Raw genomic sequence first — 26,049 nt, 5'->3', positions numbered from 1 at the left:
GCGGCCTCCTCCCACCTCCCTGCTCCAACCTCTGTAGACCCCCCCCCCGACCCCCCACTCCCCCACTCCCCCACCCCAACAACATGCCCAGGGTTAGCCCAGAGCCACTAGCTTTCCCCCTTTCCTGTGGTGTTGCTCTCACCCACTCCCACTGTCAGGCTGAGGGAGTCGGGCTGCAATAGCTCTCGGGTCCCGCCAGGAGCAAACGTTCAGTGACCTCTGAACCCTCTCTCTCTCTGCCCTCCATCTGTCCCCAGGCAGTGAACGAGCTGCTGGCTAACGGAGCTGAGCCGAACCTGCCTCTGACCCACGGACTGGGGAGTGCGATGTGCACTGCTGTCAGCACCAGGTATGAGCACAAGAGGAGCCTGACAGGCAGACTAGCATTGGTAAGTGACAGAAAAACTCAACCAGCTTGGGGGGGGGGAGGGGGGAGTGTGTGGAATTGTTGCGGGGTGCCATGCTGAGAGGAAGCCCCACTGCAGTTTCAAAGGTGGACACTCTGCAGCCCAGGCTCTTTCCAAAGTGTACTTACTTCACAGGATATGGGTAAGGCCAATTGCTGCTTGAGGCTGTTCGCTCGGGCCATTTCCAGAGGGAAATGAAGAACCAATCATATTGAGGAGATCACTACAGAATCCCTGGAAGCAGGCCATATTGCCTATCGATGAGCTTCCCTTCTGGACCCACTCCCTGCCACATCCCTGTAACCCTGCACTTCCCATGGCTAGCCCACCTAGAGGGCACATCCCTAGATACTGCATGGTCAATCCACATAACATGCACATAGAATGAATGAATAATAGAATCCCTACAGTGTGGAATCAGGCCATTTGGCCCAACAAGTCCACGCTGACCTTCCGAAGAGTAACCCACCCAGACCCATTCCCCTACCCTATTACTATACATTTCCCCTGACTAATGCACCTAACCTACACCTCCCTGAGCAATTTAGCATGGCTAATTCACCTAAGTTGCACATCTTTGGACCTTGGGAGGAAATCGGAGCACCCGGAGGAAACCCACGCAGGCACGGGGAAAATGTGCAAACTCCACACAGTCAGTCGCCCGAGGCAGGAATCGAACCTAGCTCCCTAGTGCTGTGAGGCAGCAGTGCTAACCACTGAACCACCATGCTGCCCAGGGCCTGAGGGGGCAACCTTTCCCCAGAAAAGGTGATGCTTCTTGTATGGATCGAGCTGCGAGAAGAAGCGGTGAAGGCTGCCACAGTTACAACTAAAAGACATTTGGACAGCTACATGATTTAGAGGGATATGGGTTGAAAAGTGTGGTGCTGGGAAAGCACAGAGGGCCTGACCTGCTGTGCTTTTTCAGCACCACACTTTTTGATTGTGATCTCCTGCATCTGTAGTCCTCACTTTCTCCGAGAGGGCTATGGGTCAAACACAGGCAAATGGGACGAGATCCAGTTGGGAAAGCTGGTCGGCATGGACAAGTTGGGCCGAACTGTCTGTTTCCATACTGGATGACTCTGGGTGGATCTGGAGTCACATGTAGCCCAGATCAGAGCGGGACAACAGATTTCCTTCCCTAAAGGACATTTGTGAATTGGATAGATTCTTACAGCATTTCGTGATAATGTCAGCATCACTTAGACTAGTTTTCAATCCCAGATTTTATTAGTGTGCTTTAAGTTAACTCCAGCAGCTCCGCTGATGCGATTTGACCCCATAACAACAACCTGTGTCTGGAAAACTATTCCAGTGACATCGCCCCCTTCGCACCATCTCCGCCATAACCTCTGCCCTCCCACACCTCTGTCATTTCCAGCAGGTTTAATGGTTCACTAGTCTACTTAATGACCTTCAGTTGGAAATTCCTGAAGAATGATGGATCGGGCAGCAGATGGAGTTTAATTTGTATAAATGTGAGATTTTGGTAAAACAAACAAGGGCAGGACTTATACAGTTAAGAATAAGGCCCTGGGTCATGCTGTAGAACATAGGTCATAGATGTATAGAACATAGGAGCAGGAATATACTATTCAGCCCTTCAAGCCTGAGCCTCCAATAAACACGATCACTGCTGTTCATCCTTGTTTCTCCTGAAACCTCTTGATCTATTAGGTAGAGACTGATACAATTGCAACATTTAAAAAGCATCTGGATGGGTATATGAATAGGGAGGGTTTAGAGGGATATGGCCAAATGCCGGCAAATGGGACTAGGTTGGGCTGGGATATCTGGTCGGCGTGGACGAGTTGGACTATAGGGTCTGTTTCCGTGCTGTACACTTCTATGACTCTAGTAACCAAGAAGATTGATGAGGACAGAGCAGTTACTATTGTTTACTTGGATTTTAGTAAAGCCTTTGACAATGTTCCACACGGTCGAATAATCAGTAAAGTTAGAGCACATGGGACTCTGGGTGAGCTTGCCAAATGGACACAAAATTGGCTTAACAATAAGAGACAGAGAGTGATTATGGAGAGTTGTTTCTCAGACTTGGAGACCTGTCAGCCCCCTCTGGTTTGTCATTTATATGTAATGGATGAGAGTAGGCATTGTTAGTAAGTTTGTGGATGACACCAAGATTGGTGGTATAGCAGACCGTGAAGAAAGTAATTCTTCATGAATTGGATCAATGGGCTGAGGACCAGCAGATGGAGTTTAATTTGTATAAATGTGAGATTTTGGTAAAACAAACAAGGGCAGGACTTATACAGTTAAGAATAAGGCCCTGGGTCATGCAGTAGAACATAGAGACCTAGGGGTTCAGGTACATAATTCTTTGGAGTTTGCATCACATGTAGACAGGCGGTTAGGAAGACGTTTAGCACACTTGCCTTCATTGTTCAATCCTTTGAGTATAGGAGTTGGGTACGTCATGTTGAGGTTGTACAGGACGTTGGTCAGGCCTGTTCTGGAGTACTGTGTCCACTTCATGTCACCCTGTTAAAGGAAGGGTATTATTAAACTGAAAATAATTTAGAAAACATTTACCAGGATGTTACTAGCAATGGAGGGTTTGAGTTATAAGGAGCGGCTGGATAGGCTGGGATTTTTTTCACTGGAGCGTAGGAGGTTGAAGATTGGCCTTATAGAGGTTTGTAAAATCTTGAGGGCATAGATAAAAAAGGTGAATGGCAGGTATCTTTTCCCTAGAGTGGGGCATTTCAAGACTAGGGGGCATGGAAGGTGACAGGAGAAAGACATGAGGGCGATTTCTTTAAACGGAGAGTGGTTCATTTGTGGTATGAACTTTCAGAGAAAATGGTGGATAAGGGTACGGTTACAACATTTAAAAGACATTTGGATAAATATGTGAATAAGAAGTGTTTGGAGGGATATGGACCAAGAGCAAGCAGATGGGACTAGTTTGGTTTGAGATTATGCTTGACACAGACTTGTTAGGGTCTGTTTCTGTGCTGTATGACTCAATAACTCTAAGAATTTTATCTAACTCCTTGAACACATTCATTGTATTGGCCTGAACCACTTCCTTCAGCATGAAATACCACGGGTTCACCCACTTCTGAATGAAGAAATTTCTCCTCATCCCAATCAAACATGGCACACCTTGTATACTTATACTGTGACCCTTTGGTCTGTGGGTCAGTGGGAATACCCTTCCTGCTTTACCTATTCTAGCCTTGATAGAATTGTATTGGATTCTATGAGATCCACCCAATCTTCCGCACCTCATTCTTCTGAATGCCACTGATTGTAATCCCAGCCAACCCAGTCTGTCTCCATTTATCAGTCCAACATTCCAGAAATCAGTCTGGTAAACTCCCTCTGTAGCCAGAACAACTTTCTCAGTTAAACAAACCAAAACTGCACACAATACTCTGAGTAAGGTCTCAGAAAGGCCCTATACAATTACAGAAAGACATCTCTGTTCCTGAATCCTCTCTCGGTGAAGGCCAACAAACCATTTGCCTTCTTCACCACCTACTGCACCTGCACGCTTACTTTCAGCGACTGGTGTAAAAGAACCCCAAGTTCTCTTGGTACCTCCTCCTTTCCCAGCCATTCAGATAATAAACTGCCTTCCTGTCACTGCTACCAACGTGGAAAGGCTCACATTTATCCAAATCACACATCATCTGCCATTATTTTCCCACTCAATCAACTTGTCCAAGTCACACTGAAGCATCTCTGCGTCCACCTCAGAGCAATGTCTCATTATCCTATGTGTTCTGATCCTTTGACTCATGCACATTGAGGCGCTGTATTGATTCTGTGGAGAGTCAGCACGTAAAAGCAAGATGCTCCCTCCCAGGAAGAGGAGGTGCAACGGTTCCATTCCAATTTATCTCCTGCCTAAGAGTTGTCATTAAACACGCCCTTGGCGGCACTGAGCTGGAAAGTGCTGCCCATTTGCTTTGTGCACATCAGGACAAATGCTAAATTTCAAACAACCACAGCAATTTATACCACAGGAGACAAACTCTTTACAAGAATATTAATGACTTTGCAGACAACACAAACATAGATGAAAAGGCAGTTTGCAAGAAGGATGCACACTGTTTAAGGTTGAGTAAGTGGGCAAAAAGTTGGCAAATGAAGTGTATTGTGGGAAAATGCAAAGTTGTTCATTTTGGAAAGGAGAACAAAAAAGCAGAATATTATTTAAATGGAGCGACAGTGCAGAACGCTGCAACACAAAGGGACTTGGGGTACTTGTGCACAAAACACAGAAAGCTCGCACACACAGGGCAGCAGGTAGTCTGGAAGGCTAATGGGCTGCTGGCCCTTAATTCAAAGGGATTGGAGTATAAGAGTAGGGATGTCTTACTGCAACTGTACAAGGTGCTAGCGAGACCACTACTGTGAGCAGTTTGGGTCCCCTTTTTAAGGAAAGATATTATTTCCCTGGAGGCAGTCAGAGATGGTTGATGAGGATGTTCCCTGGTATGGAGGGATTGTCTTATGAGCAAAGGCTAAACCATTTGGGACTCTCAACTAGATTCTAAACTCACTGGGGTTTAAAAGAATGAGAGATGACGTTACTGAAAGGGGCCTGACATTGTGATGATGCTGCTCCTTTAACAAGGTTATGTTGTCCTTGGCTTTTTTCAAAAGTGCTGTATGAGGCAAAGTTGCTGAGAGGTCTGGCTTGGATGGGTTTTAGGGCCAGTTTGATTATAGCTAACAGATACTGCCTCAGTAAAATGGCTTTCAAACTAAAAAGAAATCGCATCTATAATAAAAAAGGAGTGACCAGTTCTCCCAGCTCAGCTCAACTCTGGTTTGGTTGGTTTTAGCAGTCTGGCTGTTCAGTTTAAGCTGGTCAAAGAAACAGTTCTATGGAAGAATGTGTTCCATGCTGAATCTCTCTGCCATTTCTCTCTCCTGTAAGACCCTGTGTTTGATTTTACCTGTTTTGCCAAGGAATGTTGGTGGAGATAGTTGCAGGAATTTGGAAAGCATCATTAAAAGGGGATAATCTGTTGGGTTTTCGGATAGAGTAGGTTATCCTGTTTTCTGTTTTCTTAGTGTTCCATCCGGTAATTTGTTTTTAGATTAGATTAGATTCCCTACAGTGTGGAAGCAGGCCCTTCAGCCCAACAAGTCTACACTGACCCTCCGAAGATCAACCCACCCTGACTAATGCATCTAACACTTTGGGCAATTTAGCATGGCCAATTCACCTGACCTGCACATCTTTGGACTGTGGGAGGAAACTGGAGCACCCGGAGGAAACCCGCGCAGACACGGGGAGAACGTGCAAACTCCACAGACAGTTGCCGAGGCGGGAATTGAACCCGGGTCTCAGGCGCTGTGAGGCAGCAGTGCTAACCACTGTGCCACCCTGCCACCCACCCTTTCTTGTAAATAAACTCTGTTTTGTTTAAAACTAAATAGTTGGGCCAGCTGCATCCCTCCTGGAATATCTACCATACACCTGCTTAAAACAACGAGCAAAGTTAGGGTCTGGGCTACCTTCTTGACACGTTTTGAGGGGGTCTGGCCTGATCAAAACAACAGGGTAAGCACTGAGAGGATGTTTCCGCTCATGGGAGAGTGTAGGACCAAAGGACATAGCCTCAGAATAAAGGGGCACCAAATGAAACTGAGATGGGAAGGAATTTCTTCCCTCAGAGAGTTGTGAGTCTTTAGAACTCTTTGCCACAGAGAGCTGTAAGGGCAGATTCCTTGTGCAGTATTTAAGGCTGAGGGAGATTCTTGATCTGTTGGCGAATCAAAGGTTATGAAGAAAGGACAGGAAAGTGGATGTGAGGAATGTCAGATCAACCATGATCCTCGTGAATAATGGAGCAAGCTCAAAGGGCCAAATAGCCTAGTCCTATTTTCGGTGTATAAAATGAGGTACAGTACCCTGCTGCTGCTGGTTTGTCCATTTCCTGTTGAGCTCTGTGCTGCCCATGACACTCACCATAACATGCACACGACCAGTGTTGGTTACACCTACAGCCTGGTACTGATGTTTGGGTGCCTTTTACAATGGGAGTATTTCCCTATTTAGGATGTTCATGCAGTAACACATGTGCAGTCTTGTGAAATCTTATATTCGTGATACGTAATGTAAGGGTTGCTTAATGTCACACTGTGGTATTGTTGTTTGAGGTTTTGAGTTTGAGTTTTGATGAAAGAGCAGTGCTCTGAAAGTTTGTGATTTCAAATAAACTGGTTAGACTATAACCTGGTGGTCATGTGACTTCTGACTTTGTAATATTGTAGATCATGGTGACACTGTGATATCATTGGTTAAGGTGTTGTAATGTCAGACTGTAAATATTGTTTTAGGTGTTTTACTGTCACACCATGATATCATTGTTAAAGGTGTTGCACTGTCACCATGTGATATAATTGGTTAAGGTATTGTAATATCAGACTGTAATATGTTTAAGGTATTGTACTGTCACACTGTGATATCATTGGTTAAAGTGTTGTATTGTCACACCGTGATATCATTGGTTAAGGTATTGTAATGTCATGCTGTGATACTGTTTAAGCTGTTGTAATGTCACACTGAGCTACCATTGATTAAGGTATTGTAATATCATGCTGTAATATTGTTTAAGGTGTTGTAATGTCACACTGAGCTAGCATTGATTAAGGTATTGTGATGTCATGCTGTAATATTGTTTAAGGTGTTGTAATGTCACACTGAGCTAGCATTGATTAAGGTGTTGTAATGTCATGCTGTAATATTGTTTAAGGTGTTGTACTGTCAACGCCATGATATAATTGTTTAAGGTGTTATACTGTCACCATGTGATATAATTGGTTAAGATGTTGTAATGTCAGACTGTAAATATTGTTTTAGGTGTTGTACTGTCACACCATGATATCATTGTTTAAGGTGTTGCACTGTCACCATGTGATATAATTGGTTAAGGTGTTGTAATGTCAGACTGTAAATATTGTTTTAGGTGTTGTACTGTCACACCATGATATCATTGTTTAAGGTGTTGCACTGTCACCATGTGATATAATTGGTTAAGGTGTTGTAATGTCAGACTGTAATAATATTTAAGGTGTGGTACTGTCACACTGTGATATCATTGGTTAAGGTATTGTAATATCAGACTGTAATACTCTTTAAGGTATTGTACTGTCACACCGTGATATCATTGGTTAAGGTGTTGTATTGTCACACCGTGATATCATTGGTTAAGATATTGTAATGTCATGCTGTGATACTGTTTAAGCTGTTGTAATGTCACACTGAGCTATCATTGATTAAGGTATTGTGATGTCATGCTGTAATATTGTTTAAGGTGTTGTAATGTCACACTGAGCTATCATTGATTAAGGTGTTGTAATGTCATGCTGTAATATTGTTTAAGGTGTTGTACTGTCAACACCGTGATATAATTCTTTAAGGTGTTATACTGTCACCATGTGATATAATTGGTTAAGGTGTTGTAATGTCAGACTGTAAGACTGTTTAAAGTGTTGTAATGTCACACCATGATATCATTGGTTAAAATATTGTAATGTCACACTATAATACTGTTTAAGTTGTTGTAATGTCGCACTGTGATATCATTGGTTAAGGTATTGTAATATCAGACTGTAATACTGTTTAAGGTGTTGTAATGTCACACCGTGATATAATTGGTTAAGTTGTTGTAATGTAACACTGTAATACTGTTTAAGGTGTTGTAATGTCAGACTGTGATATCATTGGTTAAGGTGTTGTAATGTCACGCTGTAATACTGGTTAAGGTGTTTTAATGTCATGTTGAAATACTGGTTAAGGTGTTGTAATGTCAGACTGTAATACTGGTTAAGGTGTTGTAATGTCACACCATGATATCATTGATTAAGGTGTTGTAATGTCACACTGAGCTATCATTGATAAAGGTGTTGTAATGTCATGCTGTAATATTGGTTAAGGTGTTGTAATGTCACACCATGATATCATTGGTTAAAGTATTGTAATGTCACACTATAATACTGTTTAAGTTGTAATGTCGCACTGTGATATCATTGGTTAAGGTGTTGTTATGTCACATTGTAATACTGTTTAAGGTGATGTACTGTCACACCGTAATACTGTTTAAGGTGTTGTAATGTCACATTGTAATACTGTTTAAGGTGTTGTAATGTCACGCTGTAATACTGGTTAAGGTGTTGTACTGTCACATTGTAATACCGTTTAAGGTGTTGTAATGTCACACTGTAATACTGGTTAAGGTGTTGTAATGTCACGCTGTAATACTGTTTAAGGTGTTGTAATGTCACGCTGTAATACTGGTTAAGGTGTTGTACTGTTACGCTGTAATACTGGTTAAGGTGTTGTAATGTCAGACTGTGTTGTCATTGTTGATGGTTACATAATTTGCAGATCTCAATCGGCACAGCTTGTGATGTTGTCACCACTCAGATTGTGTTGGAGACAGTGCGGGACTCCCACCAACCCCCTGCCCCTCAAGTTGCTCATGGAGAGGAGGCTGAAAAGGTCGAGAGAAAATTAGCGCGTTGTGTTTCTTTCTTTTTCCAGATCCTCAAGTTGCTCGAAGCCAATGCCAATATTTTGATGCCCATCACTCTTACCTCCCAGGTCAACCAAGCTATAGGAACAGCTGTGGATTTTGCATACCACAAATATTTTCAGGTACATCCTCACGATCTTCCCTTCACTTATTACAGGGCCTCAGAGTCCATTCATTCCCACTCAATCCCATCGCCCCCATGTAATCAACATCCTGCCATAGCTTTCACAGCTGCCTATGTTTCATTTGGGGCTCACTGGTATTGGTCTGGATTGGAAGGCTATCTGGATTGGATTGGAAGGCCGTGACTTCAAATCCCCCACAGAGGCCTGATCTAGCCACCACTTCAAGTGCTGCACTGTCTCTCGGATGAAGCATTAAATCAGAGCTCGATCTGTCCTTCAGGAGGATGTTTGTGAGTAACACGCCCTGGCTCTTGTCAAGGAATTCCACGGCACTGAAAGGGGCTATTTTTCCTGGTTTCCTCACCAATATTTGTATTGGGGATCAGCCTGAAGGCAGGCCCTGTGCTCCCTCAGGAGGCTAACGAAATTCGGCACGTCCACAAATATTCTTACCAACTTTTATAGATGCACCATAGTGGCACGGTATGGTATGGCAACTGCTCTTCCCGAAACTGCAAGAAATTACAGAGCGTTGTGAACATAACCCAGTCCATGATGTAAACCAGCCTCCCATCCATTGACTCCATCTATACTACCCACTGCCTCAGGAAAGTAACCAACATAATCAAGACCCCTCCCATCCCAGTCATACTCTCTTCCACCCTCTTCCATTGGGCAGAAAATATAAAAGTTTAAATACACGCATGAGCAGATTCAAGAACAGCTTCCTCGTCACTGTTATAAGACTTTTGAACATGAGATCTGTTCAATTCTGATCTGCCTCTCTCAGCACCTTCTCTGTGGCTGTAACACTCTATCCTGCTCTCTGTTCTGTGACCTGATGCACTTTGTATAGTACGATCTGTCTAGATAGCACGTAAAGCAATATTCTTCACTGTATCTTGGCACGTGACAACAATAAATCGATCAATAGTTATTCTATGCCCTCCTATCTCAACGTACCTCTTAAATCCATGTAGTTGCCTCACGTTTTCAATTTCAATGGGTAATAAGTCATGTGACCAGGTTAAACTAATCAAGGAAGTAGTTTTCCTGTTCTCCCTTCCTCATGTGTGATTAAAAGAAACAGAAGTCCTCTTCCCAAAGGATCCTCTCAGTAATCAGTACTCGATCCTCAAGGTTCTAGCCATCCCACAATCACTCATGAAAACTCTGTGGTTCCACCTTTGACCCTGAGCATGGGACTCTTGCCTGGTCTGATTTACAGAGATTACTCACCCTATCCCCACTCCTCGTGAATTAAAGTGATTCACAGGTAACATCTATGCCTCAACAAAAATCACTATAAACAGCTCATCTGATCACTGCTTCTTGCAATACCTTTGACCATCTGAAAGGTGCTATGTCAATGCACATCTTTCTTGCCAGCGTGTTGATGCACAAATGTATTAGAGGTGTTGTTGTAACGCAATGTCAGTGGGTTAACCCAGGACATGAACTTGCCTCTTCTCTGTTCAGGTCTAACTGACTTTAGGTCGTCTCTAGCCTTTTTGTATTGTTCCTGCATTGTGGCATCTAATTCTCCTTCTTAATTATCGGGTTAAGAATAGTCTCATTAGTCTTGATCTGCTTTGAGTTCAGAATGTGGCTTTTCCTATTCATTGTAAATTATCAATGGGAAAATCAGACAGGAGTCTTTCAGGCCAGGTTCTTCCTCTCAGATCAATCAGTCAACATTTAGGAACAGTAGTTACAGTAGAAACACTACACAGAATCTTTCACTCCAGATGCAGGCCATTCAGCCCAATTTTGATGATGTTTATGTTCCTCCCACACTACATTGTCTCACCTGATCACCATATCTTTATTCCTTCATGCACTTACACGGTTTCCTCTGAAATGTAATTACTTCTGCTCCTCTGTTCCTGCTTTCTCTCAAGAAGCCATTAGACTCAGAATTCTCTTCCACAGAAAGCACTGGGTGACTCGGTCATTGAGTTTATTCAAAGTCAGACACCAGGTTATAGTCCAACAGGTTTACTTGCACTCAGGAACTTTCAGATCGCTGCTCCTTTGTCAGATGGTGCTAGTGCTTTCAAATAAACCAGTTAGACTATAACCCGATGTGGGCTGACGTCTGATATTGTCCACCCCAGTCCAACACTGGCACCTCCACATCATGGCTACTATCGAGTTTATTCAAGGCTGAGATTAGACAGATTTTTGACAGACAAGTGCTAATGGGTGGGCAGGAAAAACCAAACCAGATTAACTATGATCTTATTGACTAGTGGAGCAATGCTGAGTGGTATCTTGCTACAACTAAGTCTGCTTTCTGACACCTGTACATAATTGACCTCAGTTACTCAGTAGGGGATATTCCGGGTCTGATGCAGCTGGTCATACAACTTAGCTTTAAGCAAAGCAGAGTTTATTTAAACACTACTTCTGAAACACAAACAAAATAAATCAAAATTTAGAATAACTAAACTATTGGAAAACTTAACCAATCCAACACAGCAACTTAACTCAGGAGCCGTTCCAATTCATCCCATAAGCACGCCCTTTGACAAAAGATATATTCAAACTCAGGTTCTTACAGGCAGGAGCGATTTCAGGGAGAAAAGTCTATCAAGAATCATCTGCTGAAGCACGGAACCTTTCTCTGGACTGTAGCAGCTTCTCACTGTTACAACCGAACAAGAAACTAGAACAAAAAAACTGAACTGGGAGAATTGCCACTGCCCTGCCATTTTACAGACATTTCAGCATCTCTGCCTTTACAACCTCTCTTAAAAGAACCCAAGGACAAAATAACCTTGTTAAAGTGACAACATTGTCACAGGGGTTCCGCAGAGATGCCACCATCTGTGTAAAGAAGAATTGGTTTGTGACTTTCCGATATCCTGGTTGGACCTCTGAATGACTCTTAACATCATTGCTATATTTAATAAGATCAATAGTTTAAAATTCTTTATCAGATCACCCCTCAGCCTCCTGTCTTCCAGGGAGAAGGGCTCCTGCCTGTTCAACCTTTTTTTAGCTGACCATTTTTTCTTACCTAACACATCTGATGTCAAAACTCTAACCCATTGTCATCAGAATGGAGAATGAAATGTCTGTACCAAAGCTCTTGCCTGTGTGTACTCACTCTTTCCTTTCAGTGCCCTGAATATAATGCTCTTAACTACTCCTTGAGGTGCTTGATGAGCAGAAATACTAACCCTCTTCAAATAAGCCACTTAGTTCAGGTTAACCCAGGCACCCCAAGTTTGGTGGAGTTGGTTTTCAATGGTCATGGCCTGGATGCTAAGCTATTAGCTGCTTCAAAAACCACTAATGTTAATGCGCCTAATCTCCCAGCTGATAAGGAGAATCCATCTCAAACAGGGTTGATGATACTTCTCCAGGGTCTTGAGGTGGTCGTCTGAGTTCCAGAACCATATATACAACTTCACAGCATAGCCAGTGAGTCAATTACACATGGCTGCATTGTGACCAGCGTCAAGACCACATCTCGTTTGTTTCCACATATTCGGACTGTAGATCAAAAACTGGGAAAATACTGCTTTGAATGAAGGGAACTGTGGAAGGGGAATGGCTACAGTTTTAAAACTGAGAGTGTGGTGCTGGAAAAGCACAGCAGGTCAGGCAGCATCTGAGGAGCAGGAGAATCGAAGTTTCAGGTGAAAGTCCTTTATTGTCATTTTCACCTACGGTTTTAAAATGTCATGTGTACTGGAGCTGCAAAGAATATCGAGTGATCAGACGCACAAGGAGCTACTATTAGGGCACGGCAAAGCCAGACAAATCCTCTCCAGTTCTCTTGTGTTCAAGGGGATTTTGCACCATGACTCTAGTTTGATTACTCTTTCCATTGTTTATTTTGTCTGGGTGTGCAAGAGCTCAATCTAACGACAGCATCTCGATTGGCCCCTGATCAGGTGATGAAGTTTTGCTTGTGCTAGCAGAGACAACCTAATCTCTGAAGGTAAACTACCAAGATCTATCTCTCTCTCTCTCTCTGTCTGTCCACCTCCTGCGAATGACATTCACCTTCAAAGCCAGCTCCTACTGACTGTTCTCACCTTCCTTATCCTGTCAAATCCCTGTTAAAGGAAGGGAGAGAACCCTTCAAAAGGATCGATTCTCAACCACTGACTGGAAGACTGAACATCAGTGCAAACAACTCCATGTCATCAGTAAATTGCCAAAAGACATCGAAGGAAATTGGAAGACATCAACCTCAAACAACTCATCAGATCCTGTAATCCAGATTGCACTATCAAACTATAGTATCCCTGCTTTCCCCCCACCCATAAAATCCATATCCCTTTGTGCATGTGTCAGTACTTAAGAAATAGAGTTATAATGTTTTAAGCTGGCATTCATACTTTTTCATTACCATTGGCTAAGGGCAGTTTGCTTACAATGAACAGTTCCGTTCTGGTGAATACACAAACCAAATCACATATTTACTTTCCGTATGAATTTGAGAGTCAGATAGAAGTGGGCAATTCGGTGGTAATCAAGTTAGTGATGACTCTGGGAGTAATGGAGCTGGATTTCCAGCGCGCTACCCCAGTATTTGGTAACAGAGGTGACATACTATGTTCTGTTGTCGGCACCACAACCACAAATGGATCACACGGGAATGTAAGGAATTGAAAGAAGATGGTGAATTTTTCTGTGACTAGAAACTAACACTCCTGGATTGGCCTCGAGAATAGAAACAAAGCATTCTTTTTAATACCCAAAAACAGAAATTGCTGGAAAAGTTCAGCAGGTCTGGCAGCAGCTCGGGAGAGAAATCAGAGTTAACGTTTCGGGTCCTCTGACCCTTCTTGTTCTGAAGAATCTTCCTCTGATCTTTGATCTTGCTGCAATCTCATATTGTCGGGGCATCCATCTATGAAGAACCTTGAAAGCTCCAACTATCCCCAGACCATTAAGGTGTCTCAGAAGAAAGCAGCTTTGACCAGCAACATAGTATTATGGCTGAGCCAATCTAACCTCAGTGGGTGACAGAAGAAACATTGTAAATGAACTCAGTGCCCCTGAGTTGAAGGAATGTGCTAGCTAGGTCCTGAAACTGAACATGCGTTTCCACTCTTGACCAATATCCCACCAGAAACAGGAGACAATGTGAAATGCAAAGCCCTGTGATAGCTTGATATAAAAGGATTGGGTGTAGCAAGTCCTACTCCCTGACATTGACCATCTCCCTGTTATTTTGTGCACAGGATTCAAGAATAGCGCAAACACCTTACCACGCCCTGACACACAATGAGCGAGAAGTCTATAATGCCCGCCGTGAATTACTCAACTTTCTGAGCAACCTGTTTCGAAAGGCTACCGTCACCATGGAACGGAAGAGATTTGAGGAGATCATACAGCAGAACATGCAAGGTCAGTGGAGACGTGTGGGTGGCTCAGTGGTTAGCACTGCTGTCTCACAGCATAGGAGACCCAGGTTCGATTCCACCCTTGGGCGACTGTCTGTGTGGAGTTTGCACATTCTAGCTATGTCTGTGCGGGTTTCTTCCGAGACCTCTGGTTTCCTCCCACAATCCAAAGATGTGCAGGTTAGGTGGATTGGCCATGCTAAATTGCCTGCAGTGTCCAGGGATGGGTGAGTTAAATGGTATAGGCATGGGGCAAACCTTGTATGGGGTTACAGGGATGGGTCTGGGCAGGATGCTCTTTAGAGGGTCAGCCGAATGGCCTCTTTCCACACTGAAGTGATTTGATATGGTGACACTTTCCTTTTTATGTTGCTGCATCGAGTGTTTCGCTCACCTGAACCTGCCACCTGAGGAGTGTGGTCTAAACACAGCGACTGTCCAGGCTGAACCAGGAGGCTATCTGCAAATGAGTTCAAGTCTCACACTGTGAACGGGGCCCCCCACTGAAGCTCACTGGGCATGTTGAAGATCTAACTTCCACGCCTGCACTGCCTGACAAATACTGAGATAGCAGCTAAAGATTGAAATCCCCCATTTTAACCTAATTCCTGCTTTCCCAGTCATAAAGGGGCGGACTCAGCTTGTGTCAGGGCTTGGGTTAGGGTTCCCACTGACTTCCAGTTGAATGACATATGGGACTTTTTAAAAGTTATGTTGTGGGATATGGGTGTGATTGACAAGGCCAGTACTTGTTGCCATCCCTAGTTGCCCCTTGAACTGAGTGGTTTGTTCAGACTCACACGTGGACCAGATAAGGCCAACACATGTCTTTCCCGAGATGGGGTTGGATTTTTACAGTAATCAATGATTATCATCTTGGTCACCATTACTGAGTCTAGTTTTACATTGCAAATTTACTAATTGCATTTAGATTGCTGAATTGGGATTTGAGTCTTTGCCATCAAAGCGTTAATCTAAGTGTCTGAATTTCCTAGTCCGGTGGCATTGTCATAATGTCGCAGTCTTCCTGGCCTGATATCCAGGTGAAGTTTCCTGGAGGGGTAATGGCCTTAGACATCAGGAAAAGACCATCCCCTCCTTTTATTTTTGGAGATTGGAGTAGTCTAAGGTTTCAGGGTTACGATAGGGATCTGATTCACAAGATAAAGAATCCAAGCGCTCTCTAGCAGCAGCTATTAACCATGATTGGATTAGTCCGAAACAATCAAAAATACAAAAGGCAACATTGCTGTCTCCGAAGGAATGGGAAGGGGAGGTTATGCAATATACAGGAACCATTGCACGAAGGAGGAGACCCACTTCAATTTCAAGAAGGCTTTCAGCTCAGTGCTAGGATATATTGGAGAACAGGGATGAGTTTTGGAATTTAACACAATACATCCACCACCTCAAATTTCACCCTGAGTCTAACCCTCACACACGGGGGAGGGGGTGGGGGGGGGGGGGTGGGGGGGGGGGCACATGGGATAAGGTTGCTCTGTACATTTAATGTGATCTCTTTGCAGGCTCTATGTTGATGACATTGTAGGGGGACAGTTTTGTGTTGTATGGTCATCTGAAAGGACTGGGAAATTTATACAAGAAATGATAACAATGGATTAATCAGTCAGATAAGGTGGTGGCAGGTACCCTAAATTGCTCTGTACAGATCTAGAGGACACATCAAAGCTCTTGATTGGGATGTCTGCCCAATAAAATTGTTGTACAGCACAGATGGAGGCCAATCATCCCTTCTTGTCTTTTCTAGCTCTTTGGAAGAACTATCTATTCAATTTGTTGCTGTCTCTTGCTCTTCCCTCTTCACTCTGAAATGATTTCTCCTTTTCAAACATCTACACAATTCCCTTCTGGAAGCTATTTCTTTTCAGGCAATATCCTCCAAATCATATAAACTCACTACATTAAAAAAAAGGTTTCATCTCCGTTATAGTTCCTTTGCTTTTTACTTTAAGTCTGTGTCCTCTTGTGACTGGCTTCCTCCTTCCAATAGTGGAAGCAGTTTTTTCAGAATAACCCTGTCCACATTCTGTATCAATGCAATCATGCCAAGTAAATATATCCATCTCACAGCTCCGACTCTTCAGCAACACTTCCCCTCCCTCTCCAACTGCCGAATTCAGTACTGGAGTAAGAATGTCTTGCTGCAGTTATACAGGGCCTTGGTGAGGCCACACCTTGAGTATTGTATGCTGTTCTCAGTCTCTCCTCCTTGGTCTCGGATGGGTGTCATACCAGAAGTAGCCACCGTTTTGCCAGTGGCAGCATTGGGTACAGTGGAGCTAACTGTAACTCTGATTGGATGGGACCTCCAATCAAGCAGCTCTGATTGGACAGGGCCTCCGCTGCTGTGGTCCTGGATCCCGGGTAAAAGCATTCCAGTAAATGCTTGAGTGGCACAAGATGCATGCCAAAAGGCATGCAGCGGATCTCCAGTCAGGCTCCTGCTGCCACCTCAAGTTTCCACTCATTTTGCCGGCCAACCTATGGTCAGAACAGTGCCATGCTCACTCTCACCATCTACATACACAGAGACAGAGCTTTCTCTAGCTCGGATGAGGAGTTCAGGCTGGAGTGGGTCATTGTCCTACATGTGTCTGTCATGCTATTCAATGAGATCACAATGGAACTGTGTCACTCTATCCATCCATTGGCATTGGATCCATTGCCTTTTGTAACTTTGGCTACCAAAAATCAATCAACCTCAGATTTACGATTGTTAATTGATCTATCTTCTCATGTGTGTGTGTGTGAGAGAGAGAGAGAGAGTGTCTTGTGTCACATTTCTAGCCCCATTTACAGTGAACTGGATTATACCACAAAGGGTAACAGGGAATGTTTTCGTGCAATGTCACAACCTTCCACCTCCTTGGTATAACTACCTTTCACTCTCTCTCCCTCTCTATTTCCTTGTTTCCACTTTCATGATTTGGACGAAGGAATTGAATGCCATATCTCCAGCTTTGCAGATGACACTAAGCTGGCTGGCAGTGTCTGCTGTGAGGAAGATGCTAAGAGACTGCAGGGTGACTTGGACAGATTGGCTGAGAGGGCAAATTACTTGGCAAATGCAATACAATATGGATAAATGTTTGGTAATCCACTTTGGTCACAGAAACAAGAAGGCAGATTATGATCTGGATGGTAGAAGTTTAGGAAAAGGTGAGGTGCAATGAGCCCTGGGTGTCAGGATGGAACAGTCACTGAAAATTGGCATGAAGGTGTAGCAGGCTGTGAGGAAAGCTAATGGCACGCTGGCCTTCATAGCGAGAGGGTTTGAGTATCGGAGGAAGGATGTCTTGCTGCAGTTATACAGGGCCTTGGTGAGGCCTCACCTTGAGTATTGTGTGCAGTCTCCTAGTCTGAGGAAGGACATTCTTGTTATTGAGGGAGTCCAGCAAAGGTTGATCAACGAAGGTTGATTCCCGGGATGGCAGGACTGAGATATGAGGAAAGACAGGATCAACTGGGCATGTATTCACTGGAATTTAGAAGAATGAGGTGGGATCTCATAGAAACATTGAAAATCCTGATGAGACTGGCCAGGCTAGATGCAGGTAGAATGTTCCCGATGTTGGGGAAGTCCAGAATAAGGGGTCAAAGTCTGAGAATGAGGGTACGCTATTCAGGACCGAGATGAGGAAGAATTTCTTCACTCAGAGAGTTGTGAACCTGTGAAATTCTCTCTCACGGGAAGAGTTGGAGCCAGTTTGTTAGATATATTCAGAAGGGAGCTGGACCTGGCACTTGCATTTAAAGGGATTAAAGGGTATAGAGAGAAAGTGGGAATGGGAATACTGAGATTGCAGGATCAGCCATGATCGTATAGAATGGGGATGCAGGCTGGAAGGGCTGAATAGCCCATTCCTGCACTTATTTTCTATGTGTCTATGTTTCTCACCTGTAATCTCTCTCTATATATAAATTTTAATGTATCCATGAATCCCTCCCTGTCTATCCCAGTTGACCACAGAAGCTAACTATGTATAAATTGCTGGAAATTAAGGGCCAGATTTTCACATGGGTATGGGAAAACGCCACCGATGCAATTTTGTGACTTCTGGAAATTTCAGCCAACCCATGCATGACCCAGAACTTTTATCTTCTTACATAACAAAGGATTATATCTGTAGAGAACACGTTGGTTAGGAGCTTAACCTTCACTCTCCAACATAGCAGCCCAACTTCCCTAATATCATTCAAAACTCTGCTCCACCTCACGTCAAACCCCATCAGCACCCCATATCCCCTCAGATTCCCCACATATGATTCCCTATTCCATGTATCCTCTATCGCCACTCACACAGTATCGACTATGTACAGTCCTCATGACCCATGTCTGGCAATTGTGAACTATTTGGAAGTCATTGGATTAAAAAAAAGACTTTGGGCAATTTAATAATTCAAGCACTATTACTGATACAGAAAAAAGCCAGCTGCAGCGTAATACAAAATCTGTCCATGCCTCTTGTAAACAAACAAGAAGCCACATCAAAGGTGTGTTATGTTATTACATGCTGTTAAAAATGTCAATCATGCTTGAATTAATAAACCACTGATTGAGCCAAAGCCACCAAAAGCTTCTGAAATCTGTAATGGCTATTGCTGTCATTGCTGTGAAAGCTCCATGCCACATTACCTGAAATTGAAAGAGCACCACCAGACACCTGGAGGAAGAACGCCTCATCTTCCGCCTTGGAACACTTCAACCTCAGGGCGTCAATGTGGACTTCAACTGTTTCCACATTTCCCCTTCCCCCACCTCACCCTAGTTCCAAACTTCCAGCTCAGCACTGTCCCCATGACTTGTCCGGACTTGTGGATTAGTGGTGCTGGAAGAGAACCAGATTCTGGATTGTCCGGACTTGTCCTACCTGCCTATCTCCTTTTCCACCTATCCACTCCACCCTCTCCTCCCCGACCTATCACCTTCATCCCCTCCCCCACTCACCTATTGTACTCTATGCTACTTTCTCCCCACCCCTACCCTTCTCTAGCTTATCTCTCCACGCTTCAGGCTCTCTGCCTTTATTCCTGATGAAGGGCTTTTGCCCGAAACGTCGATTTCGCTGCTCATTGGATGCTGCCTGAACTGCTGTGCTCTTCCAGCACCACTAATCCAGAGCAGAATGTAACCCTTTTCCATTTCAAAGTGGCCTGCCTGTACATCCATGGAGGGGAGCAAGTGCAGAACTTTATCTTCAACTTCCAAAAGAATTTTTGTTTCACAGACAGAACTGTCAGCTGATTTAAATCATGTTAGCAGAAGCTGGCAAGGCTTGAGGAAATACTGTGTCAGTTCTGGTCTTCCTGTTCCAGCAAGAATATTATTAAGCTGCAGAGAGTTCAGAAGCGATTTACCAGGATACTGCCAGGGATGGAAGGTTTGAGTGACTGGGAGAGGCTGGATAGGCTGGGACCCCTTTCACTGGAGTGTAGGAGGTTGAGGGATGATCTTATAAAGAGTATCGGTAAGGTGAACGGCAGGTGCCTTTGTCCCTAGGATGGGGGATTTCAAGGCTAGGGGGCATATTTTTAAGTGAGAGGAGAAAGATTTTAAAAAGACATGAGGGGCAATTTTTTTTGTACACGGAAGAGTGGTTCGTGTGTGGAATGAACTTCCAGAAGAGGTGATAGGTACAGGCGCAGTTACAACAATCAAAAGACATTTAGATAAATACATGAATAGGAAATATTTACAGAGATGTGGACCAAGCGCAGGCAGTGGGACTAGTTTGGGATTGTGGTCCACATGGACTAGTTGGACTGAAAGGTCTGTTTCCCTGCTGTAAGACTCTATTCCTTTTTTTTTACATCTTTAATGCAATATAGCACCTGCAATGTTCACAAACTGTCCAAGTAGGTGAATTCTTTAGGGCTTCCAAAACCCACAACAGAAGATGTACCAAATATGCGGGAGGGAATACAATTTACCTGTAGTCCTTGCAGTGGGGAACTCTCACTTCGTATATAGTGCATTGTGTTGAGCATCCAAGCCCCTTCCCAACACAAGAAACGGTCACACCGGCAGCATGGAATGGGGTGGAGAGGACAATTCTTTTATCTTCCAAATTAGTGCTGGGTTTTGTACCTCGGATCCCACTTCCATTTGGAGTTGAAAACCTGGCCTAATAATGCCAGACTCAAAAAAGATAAACATCTAATTGGCTGTTCCCCTTCTTTCATCGGCAGCTGAATGGATGCTTTGAAATATTTGCGGAGCTACGGGAAGGCAGCAAGGGAATGGGGCTTTCAGACAAAGCAGCAGAGGTGCAATGTACCCACCCAGTGGCCCCCTTCTCCTGATTCTATGACGGGACCTAGTGGCTCTGAGGAACTCCTGGTTTACGTAGCTATGTATAACAGTGGCACTTTGTACACAGCTACCCCGACCACTCAAAGCAAGCCTCACCACAGTATTGTAGAGATTTGCAGGTAATGAGTGTGGGCTTTTAAAGTCTTGTAAGTAGGAGCAGCAAAGGTGCATCAAGAGACCTGTATTTACTGCAGTGACAGCCAGTTTTACGTGGCTTTGTTCTAAATGTCCGCTGGTGCCTCCCTATGCCTCGTGCAACCACCCCCTTCATTATATGGCAGGCACAAGGGATTTGGTATGTTTCTGATGACAAGAAGCTTCAATTTTGCAATGTGAGGTTTTTTTTTTGTGTGTGTTAGTCCATTAGGCAGGAGATTGCTTTTCTATTAGGGTCTTCTCATTCATCAGCGTCTCAGTCATTGAATGGCTGTAGATTTTGATTGCCTGCTCACAATTACATGCAGATAGACTCTGGCTCCTGACATCCACCATCATTCTCTTACTCAGCCCAGTTGCTTCTCTCATTATTGATCTGGAGCATTTTAAATTCACAATTTATTTTTCAGCCTGACACGTGTATGCTTTTTTCTCTCTCTCTCTCTCTCTTTGTTTCGCTACGATCCATGAATTCAGTTTGTGAAAACAATGGAATTCTCCTTCACAATGTGGCAATAAGATTGGTACTGCAGGAGCTGTCACTTCTTAGTCACTTGAAGTGGTTGCTTCCTCATGGAATTGGGTTGGATGATGTGGATATTGTCCAAATTTTCCTGGAAGTCTCGGCATTTAAACTAAATGGACAAAGTGCTCAGTGGTTGGCACTGCTCTTTCACAGTGCCAGGGACTCGGGTTTGATTCCACCCTCGGGTGACTGTCTGTGTGGAGTTTGCACATTCTCCCTGTGTCTGCGTGGGTTTCCTCTGGGTGCTCCGTTTACCTTCTGTAGTCCAAAGGTGTGCAGATCAGGTGGATTTGCCAAGTTTAATTGCCCATTGTGTCCACGGATGTGCATTAGTCATGGGAAATACAGGTTATGGGCATAGGCAGGGGGATGAATCTGGTGGGATGCTCTTCAGAGAGTTAATGCAGACTTGATGGGCCAAATGGCCTACTTCCACGCTGTAGGGTTCTGTGATTCTTTGATTTGGCCGCCATACCCAACATTGTTACATCCAAGTTCTGAATCGCCTAAGCTGTGAATCACAAGCAATTTACAGCACAGCAAGAGCCCATTCAGACCAAACTGTCCATGCCAACCCATGCCAGATCAATTCATATTGAATCACACAGTGCTGCCTATTCCCCCACTGTCCTGTTTGTTCCATTGCTTCCAATATTTACCCAGTTTTATCTTAAATGTTCCAATAGTTTCTGCTTCAACTATAAACATTCCATGGGTTAACAAGGGGTTACAGAATTACATTTCCAGTTTCTCATGTCTTCAATGAGAACTGTCAACTGATGACCCAGAGATAATAGCTTTTCCTCCTCTCCAACGTACAAGACCATCATCGTTTAAAAATCTCCAATTCATGGCACAAGGTGAGTTGGTGAATCAGAGAGAGTTCACACAGATGATGGGATGGTGGCCTCCTTCTGAGCTGCAGCAATTCTGTGTTCCTGAAAAATCTCCCCTTTGCCTTAAAAATATTCGCAGCATCTTAAATCTGACCTCATGGCAATAGTTTTTCAACACATGACATTATCCTGGTAAATCTATTCTACACAATGTCTTTGCCTTGAATGACCATTCTAATAGCAGAGTATCAAAAACACAGTACTTGAACAATATGTCACAATTGATTAGATTAGATTACATTACATTACAGTGTGGAAACAGGCCCTTCGGCCCAACAAGTCACACCGACCCGCCGAAGCGCAACCCACCCATACCCCTACATTTACCCCTTACCTAACACAACGGGCAATTTAGCATGGCCAATTCACCTGACCTGCACATCTTTGGATTATGGGAGGAAACCGGAGCACCCGGAGGAAACCCACGCAGACACGGGGAGAATGTGCAAACTCCACACAGTCAGTCGCCTGAGTCGGGAATTGAACCCAGGTCTCTGGCACTGTGAGGCAGCAGTGCTAACCACTGTGCCGTGAAAAATCATTATTTTATGACTCTTGTACTACTATTAAAATATTTTGATTGTCACTGACCATCTTATAACGTGTCATCCATCTGAACTTGCAGAGAATTATTTATCTGAACCCTTTGATTCATTAACTCTAATCTTTCTAATTAGAGTTAATTGCGTACTCTAATTGCGTTTACACAATTTCAGTCCTTCTTCCGTCCTCGCAATCCTCTACCTATCTCCCATCGCACTGATCCCCCAGTCTTTTCTAGTCTACTCTACTGTTTGCTAACTGTCCTGCTTTGATGTATGAACACACTTGCAGCAAATCCAGTCACTTATATGAACCAAGTACTCACCCTGAGGGTGCACAAGTGTTAATCCTCTTCTATCTCCAGCAACATACCTTTCCCAAACTCTGCTGGGTCAGATGTGATTTGAACAGCCCCCTTTACAATTCTCCCTGCTAAAGTGTGTGCACATGAGTGACAAGGAAAGTACTTGCATTTGCTTACACCTTTTGTGACCTCAGGACATTTCAAATGCACTGGAGGTAATCGAGTCGTCTTTTTGGAAATGTCGGAGCTGTGTAATAGGGGAAAAGCATAATTTGCAACTAACACTGTCCCCCCCATCATGTTCGGGTTATTTTGTGGCTGTTGAGAGATAAATTTTGATCAGCGCACTGAGATGAAACCCCCTGTGTCTTCTTCGAAATGACACAATGGGATCTTCTGCATCCACCGAGAGGGTACCGGGAGCTTCTGTTTAAAGTTACAATTGAATGCGGGTACCTCAGGCAATGCGGCACTCCCTCACTGTTGCAGTGGAGTGTCTGTCTAGAGGTCTCAAAATGGGACCTGAACCTATAACCTTCCATCGGACCATAAGACATAGGAGCAGAAATTAGGCCATTCAGCCCATTGAGTTCTGCTCAGCCACTCAATCATGGCTGATAGTTTTTCGACCCCATTTTCCTGCTTTGTCCCCATAACTTTGACCACCTTGGCAATCAAGAACTTATCAATCTCGCTCTTAAATACATTCAATCTCCTGGTCTCCACAGCCTTCTACGGCAATGAATTTGACAGATTCGTCACTCTCTGGCTGAAAAGGTTCCTCCTTAACTCTGTTCTAAAGGGTCTTCCCATTGCCCTAAGGGTGTGTCCACAGGTCCTCAACTCTCCTGCCAATGGAAACATCTTCCCAAAGTCCACTCTGTCCAGGCCGTTCAGGATTCTGCAAGTTTCAATCAGATCCCCTCTCATCCTTCGACTATAGTCTCAGAGTTCTCAAGCATTTCTCATATGTTGAGCCTTTTGTTCCAGTGACCATTCTCGTGAGCCTCCTCTGGGCCCACTCCAGGGCCAGTACATCCTTCCTGAGGTGTGGGGTCCAATTGTGCTCACAATGCTCCATCTCAGGAGACAAGTCCACTGCTTCCCTTTTGAGTCTTAATTTAAAATTGTAAGTTCACATAGCACTGAACTCTCACAAGGGTCAATCTCAACATAATTATTTCACACTATTCATCAGAGGATAAAGAGCAGCCTTGTCCAACTACATCACCAGACTAGGCCGATTTCCTTTCCAGTCTTTTCCCTCTCCTCAAGGTTAGAGATGAGCGTGGACACAAGCCTGAGTGACAGAGCAGGCATGGTCAAAATTGGCCTGAATGTCATGGGCAGCACAGTGCAGTGCCATTCAGCTGAGGCTAGGAGGAGGTATGTCAGGGTGCAAGAGTGTAAGTGAAACAGAAAGACTAGTATATCACTATTCCAAGGTTGTGTCCAGTGCTTTGAAACATTTTACATCAACATAGAGCTGTAGGGATCGAGCGTACCTTCCCCCCTCCCTCAACCCAAATGTCAATGGTGTTGCTTTAAGGTTGTTTTTAAAAAGTGCAGACGATGGTTCTCCATTTGAAAGGATTGTCCATTTCAATGGCTACTTCCTCAGCTGTACCTACCAGCCCTGCAAAGTGACTCAATCTTGAACAGGCTTTGACACTGCTCTGGGCAGAGCGAGGCTGCTCTGTCATGCGTAGCGCCTGCCAATTTAAGACGAAATGAAAATGTTGTTATGGGGCAGAGTTGACGTACTGCATCCCTCACGGTGTCCAGTGGGTGTCTCCTGTGTGTACAGTATATAAACATGCATGAGACCTCAATTGATACTATCAGAATATAATTCACACCCAATGAATACTTTGAAATTCCTGTGGAAACCTAGTAAGCAGAAGGCATTTCTTAACTATTTGTCTGATATTTTTACCTTTTCTTCCCATGGTGGCACCTCTTTCATTGTGTATATTTTCTGCCAGGCTCGTGCCAGTAGGTTTTTTCCTGTCTGGCAAATATGGCACATGGGTGCCAAGCAGATACTGCTGTATGAGTGATGACATGTTATATTCTTAGCTATGTCCACCTGCACATTAGGGTCAGTCAGTAGCAGTCTCGCCCTCTTCAGTATGTGACTTTGACCTTGAAGCTCTGCTCTACAGAGTGCAGTATAAGATTGAGACTGGCATTCCAGGGTGGGTGCTGCCCTCCCTCTCAGACCTGCTGCCTTGCAGGTAAAACCTCAAACTGAGACTCTTACTTCCCTCTTGGTTAGACCCTTCAGCACGGTGTTGGAGGCGAGCTGACAGGTTCTGTCCAGTGTCCTGGGCCAGTATTTATCCCGCAGCTGATAAAGGGATGGCCTTTTTGTTTATCTGACTGCTGTTTGTGGAGCCTTGCTGTCTGCTGTATTTCCTATATCACAGCAGCCACTTTGGAAAGTGCTCAACTGGCCGTCAATCAGTTTGCTAGGTTGAGAGAGGCGCTATATTAATGCAGGGTCTGAAGGAAGCCTAGCAGGCGACCCAGTCTCCAGTCGTGGCACTGAGTAATGTGGGAGCCTGACTGAATGAAGCAGTCTCCCGGTTACAAAGTGTCTTGATCTTGGTGAAGGCATGGGCAGGGCGGTGAAATGGCAGCTTCCGTCTGATGGGTTTCACCCACCCGAATATTTCTGCAGTTTTCGGGACAACCCGTAACAGTGGGCACCTGTTGACCCTGGGTCAAGTCGGACAGGGAGGCACAGTTGTACCGTTACAGCTTTTGGAAGGGATGGGCAGGAAGCCATTCATAGCCGTCTCATAAACATTCAGGGTGGGTCAGATTTCCCCGAGAGGGATCGGGCGTGAACCTACTTGCTCTGC

General features: G+C 44.2%; 1 protein-coding gene across 4 annotated transcripts in view; it reads left to right on the top strand.

Moving 5' to 3' along the window:
- Positions 1-26,049, top strand: part of ankmy1 (ankyrin repeat and MYND domain containing 1) — a 96,139-nt gene that overhangs the window by 55,583 nt on the left and 14,507 nt on the right. For all 4 annotated transcript variants that reach the window (XM_087993848.1, XM_043701792.2, XM_043701791.2 and 1 more), the window contains 3 exons: positions 258-389; positions 8,941-9,054; positions 14,262-14,427. In XM_087993848.1, coding sequence (XP_087849974.1) covers positions 258-389; positions 8,941-9,054; positions 14,262-14,427 — 412 coding nt within the window. The remainder of the gene's footprint in view (positions 1-257; positions 390-8,940; positions 9,055-14,261; positions 14,428-26,049) is intronic.

This window comes from Chiloscyllium plagiosum, unplaced genomic scaffold (genome assembly GCF_037043375.1).
Source record: "Chiloscyllium plagiosum isolate Xiang-an unplaced genomic scaffold, Cpla_swu_hap1 HiC_scaffold_13, whole genome shotgun sequence".
Lineage (NCBI taxonomy): Eukaryota > Metazoa > Chordata > Chondrichthyes > Orectolobiformes > Hemiscylliidae > Chiloscyllium > Chiloscyllium plagiosum.
Note: the sequence above shows the minus strand (reverse complement) of the source record. Positions and strands in the feature narration are given on the sequence as shown.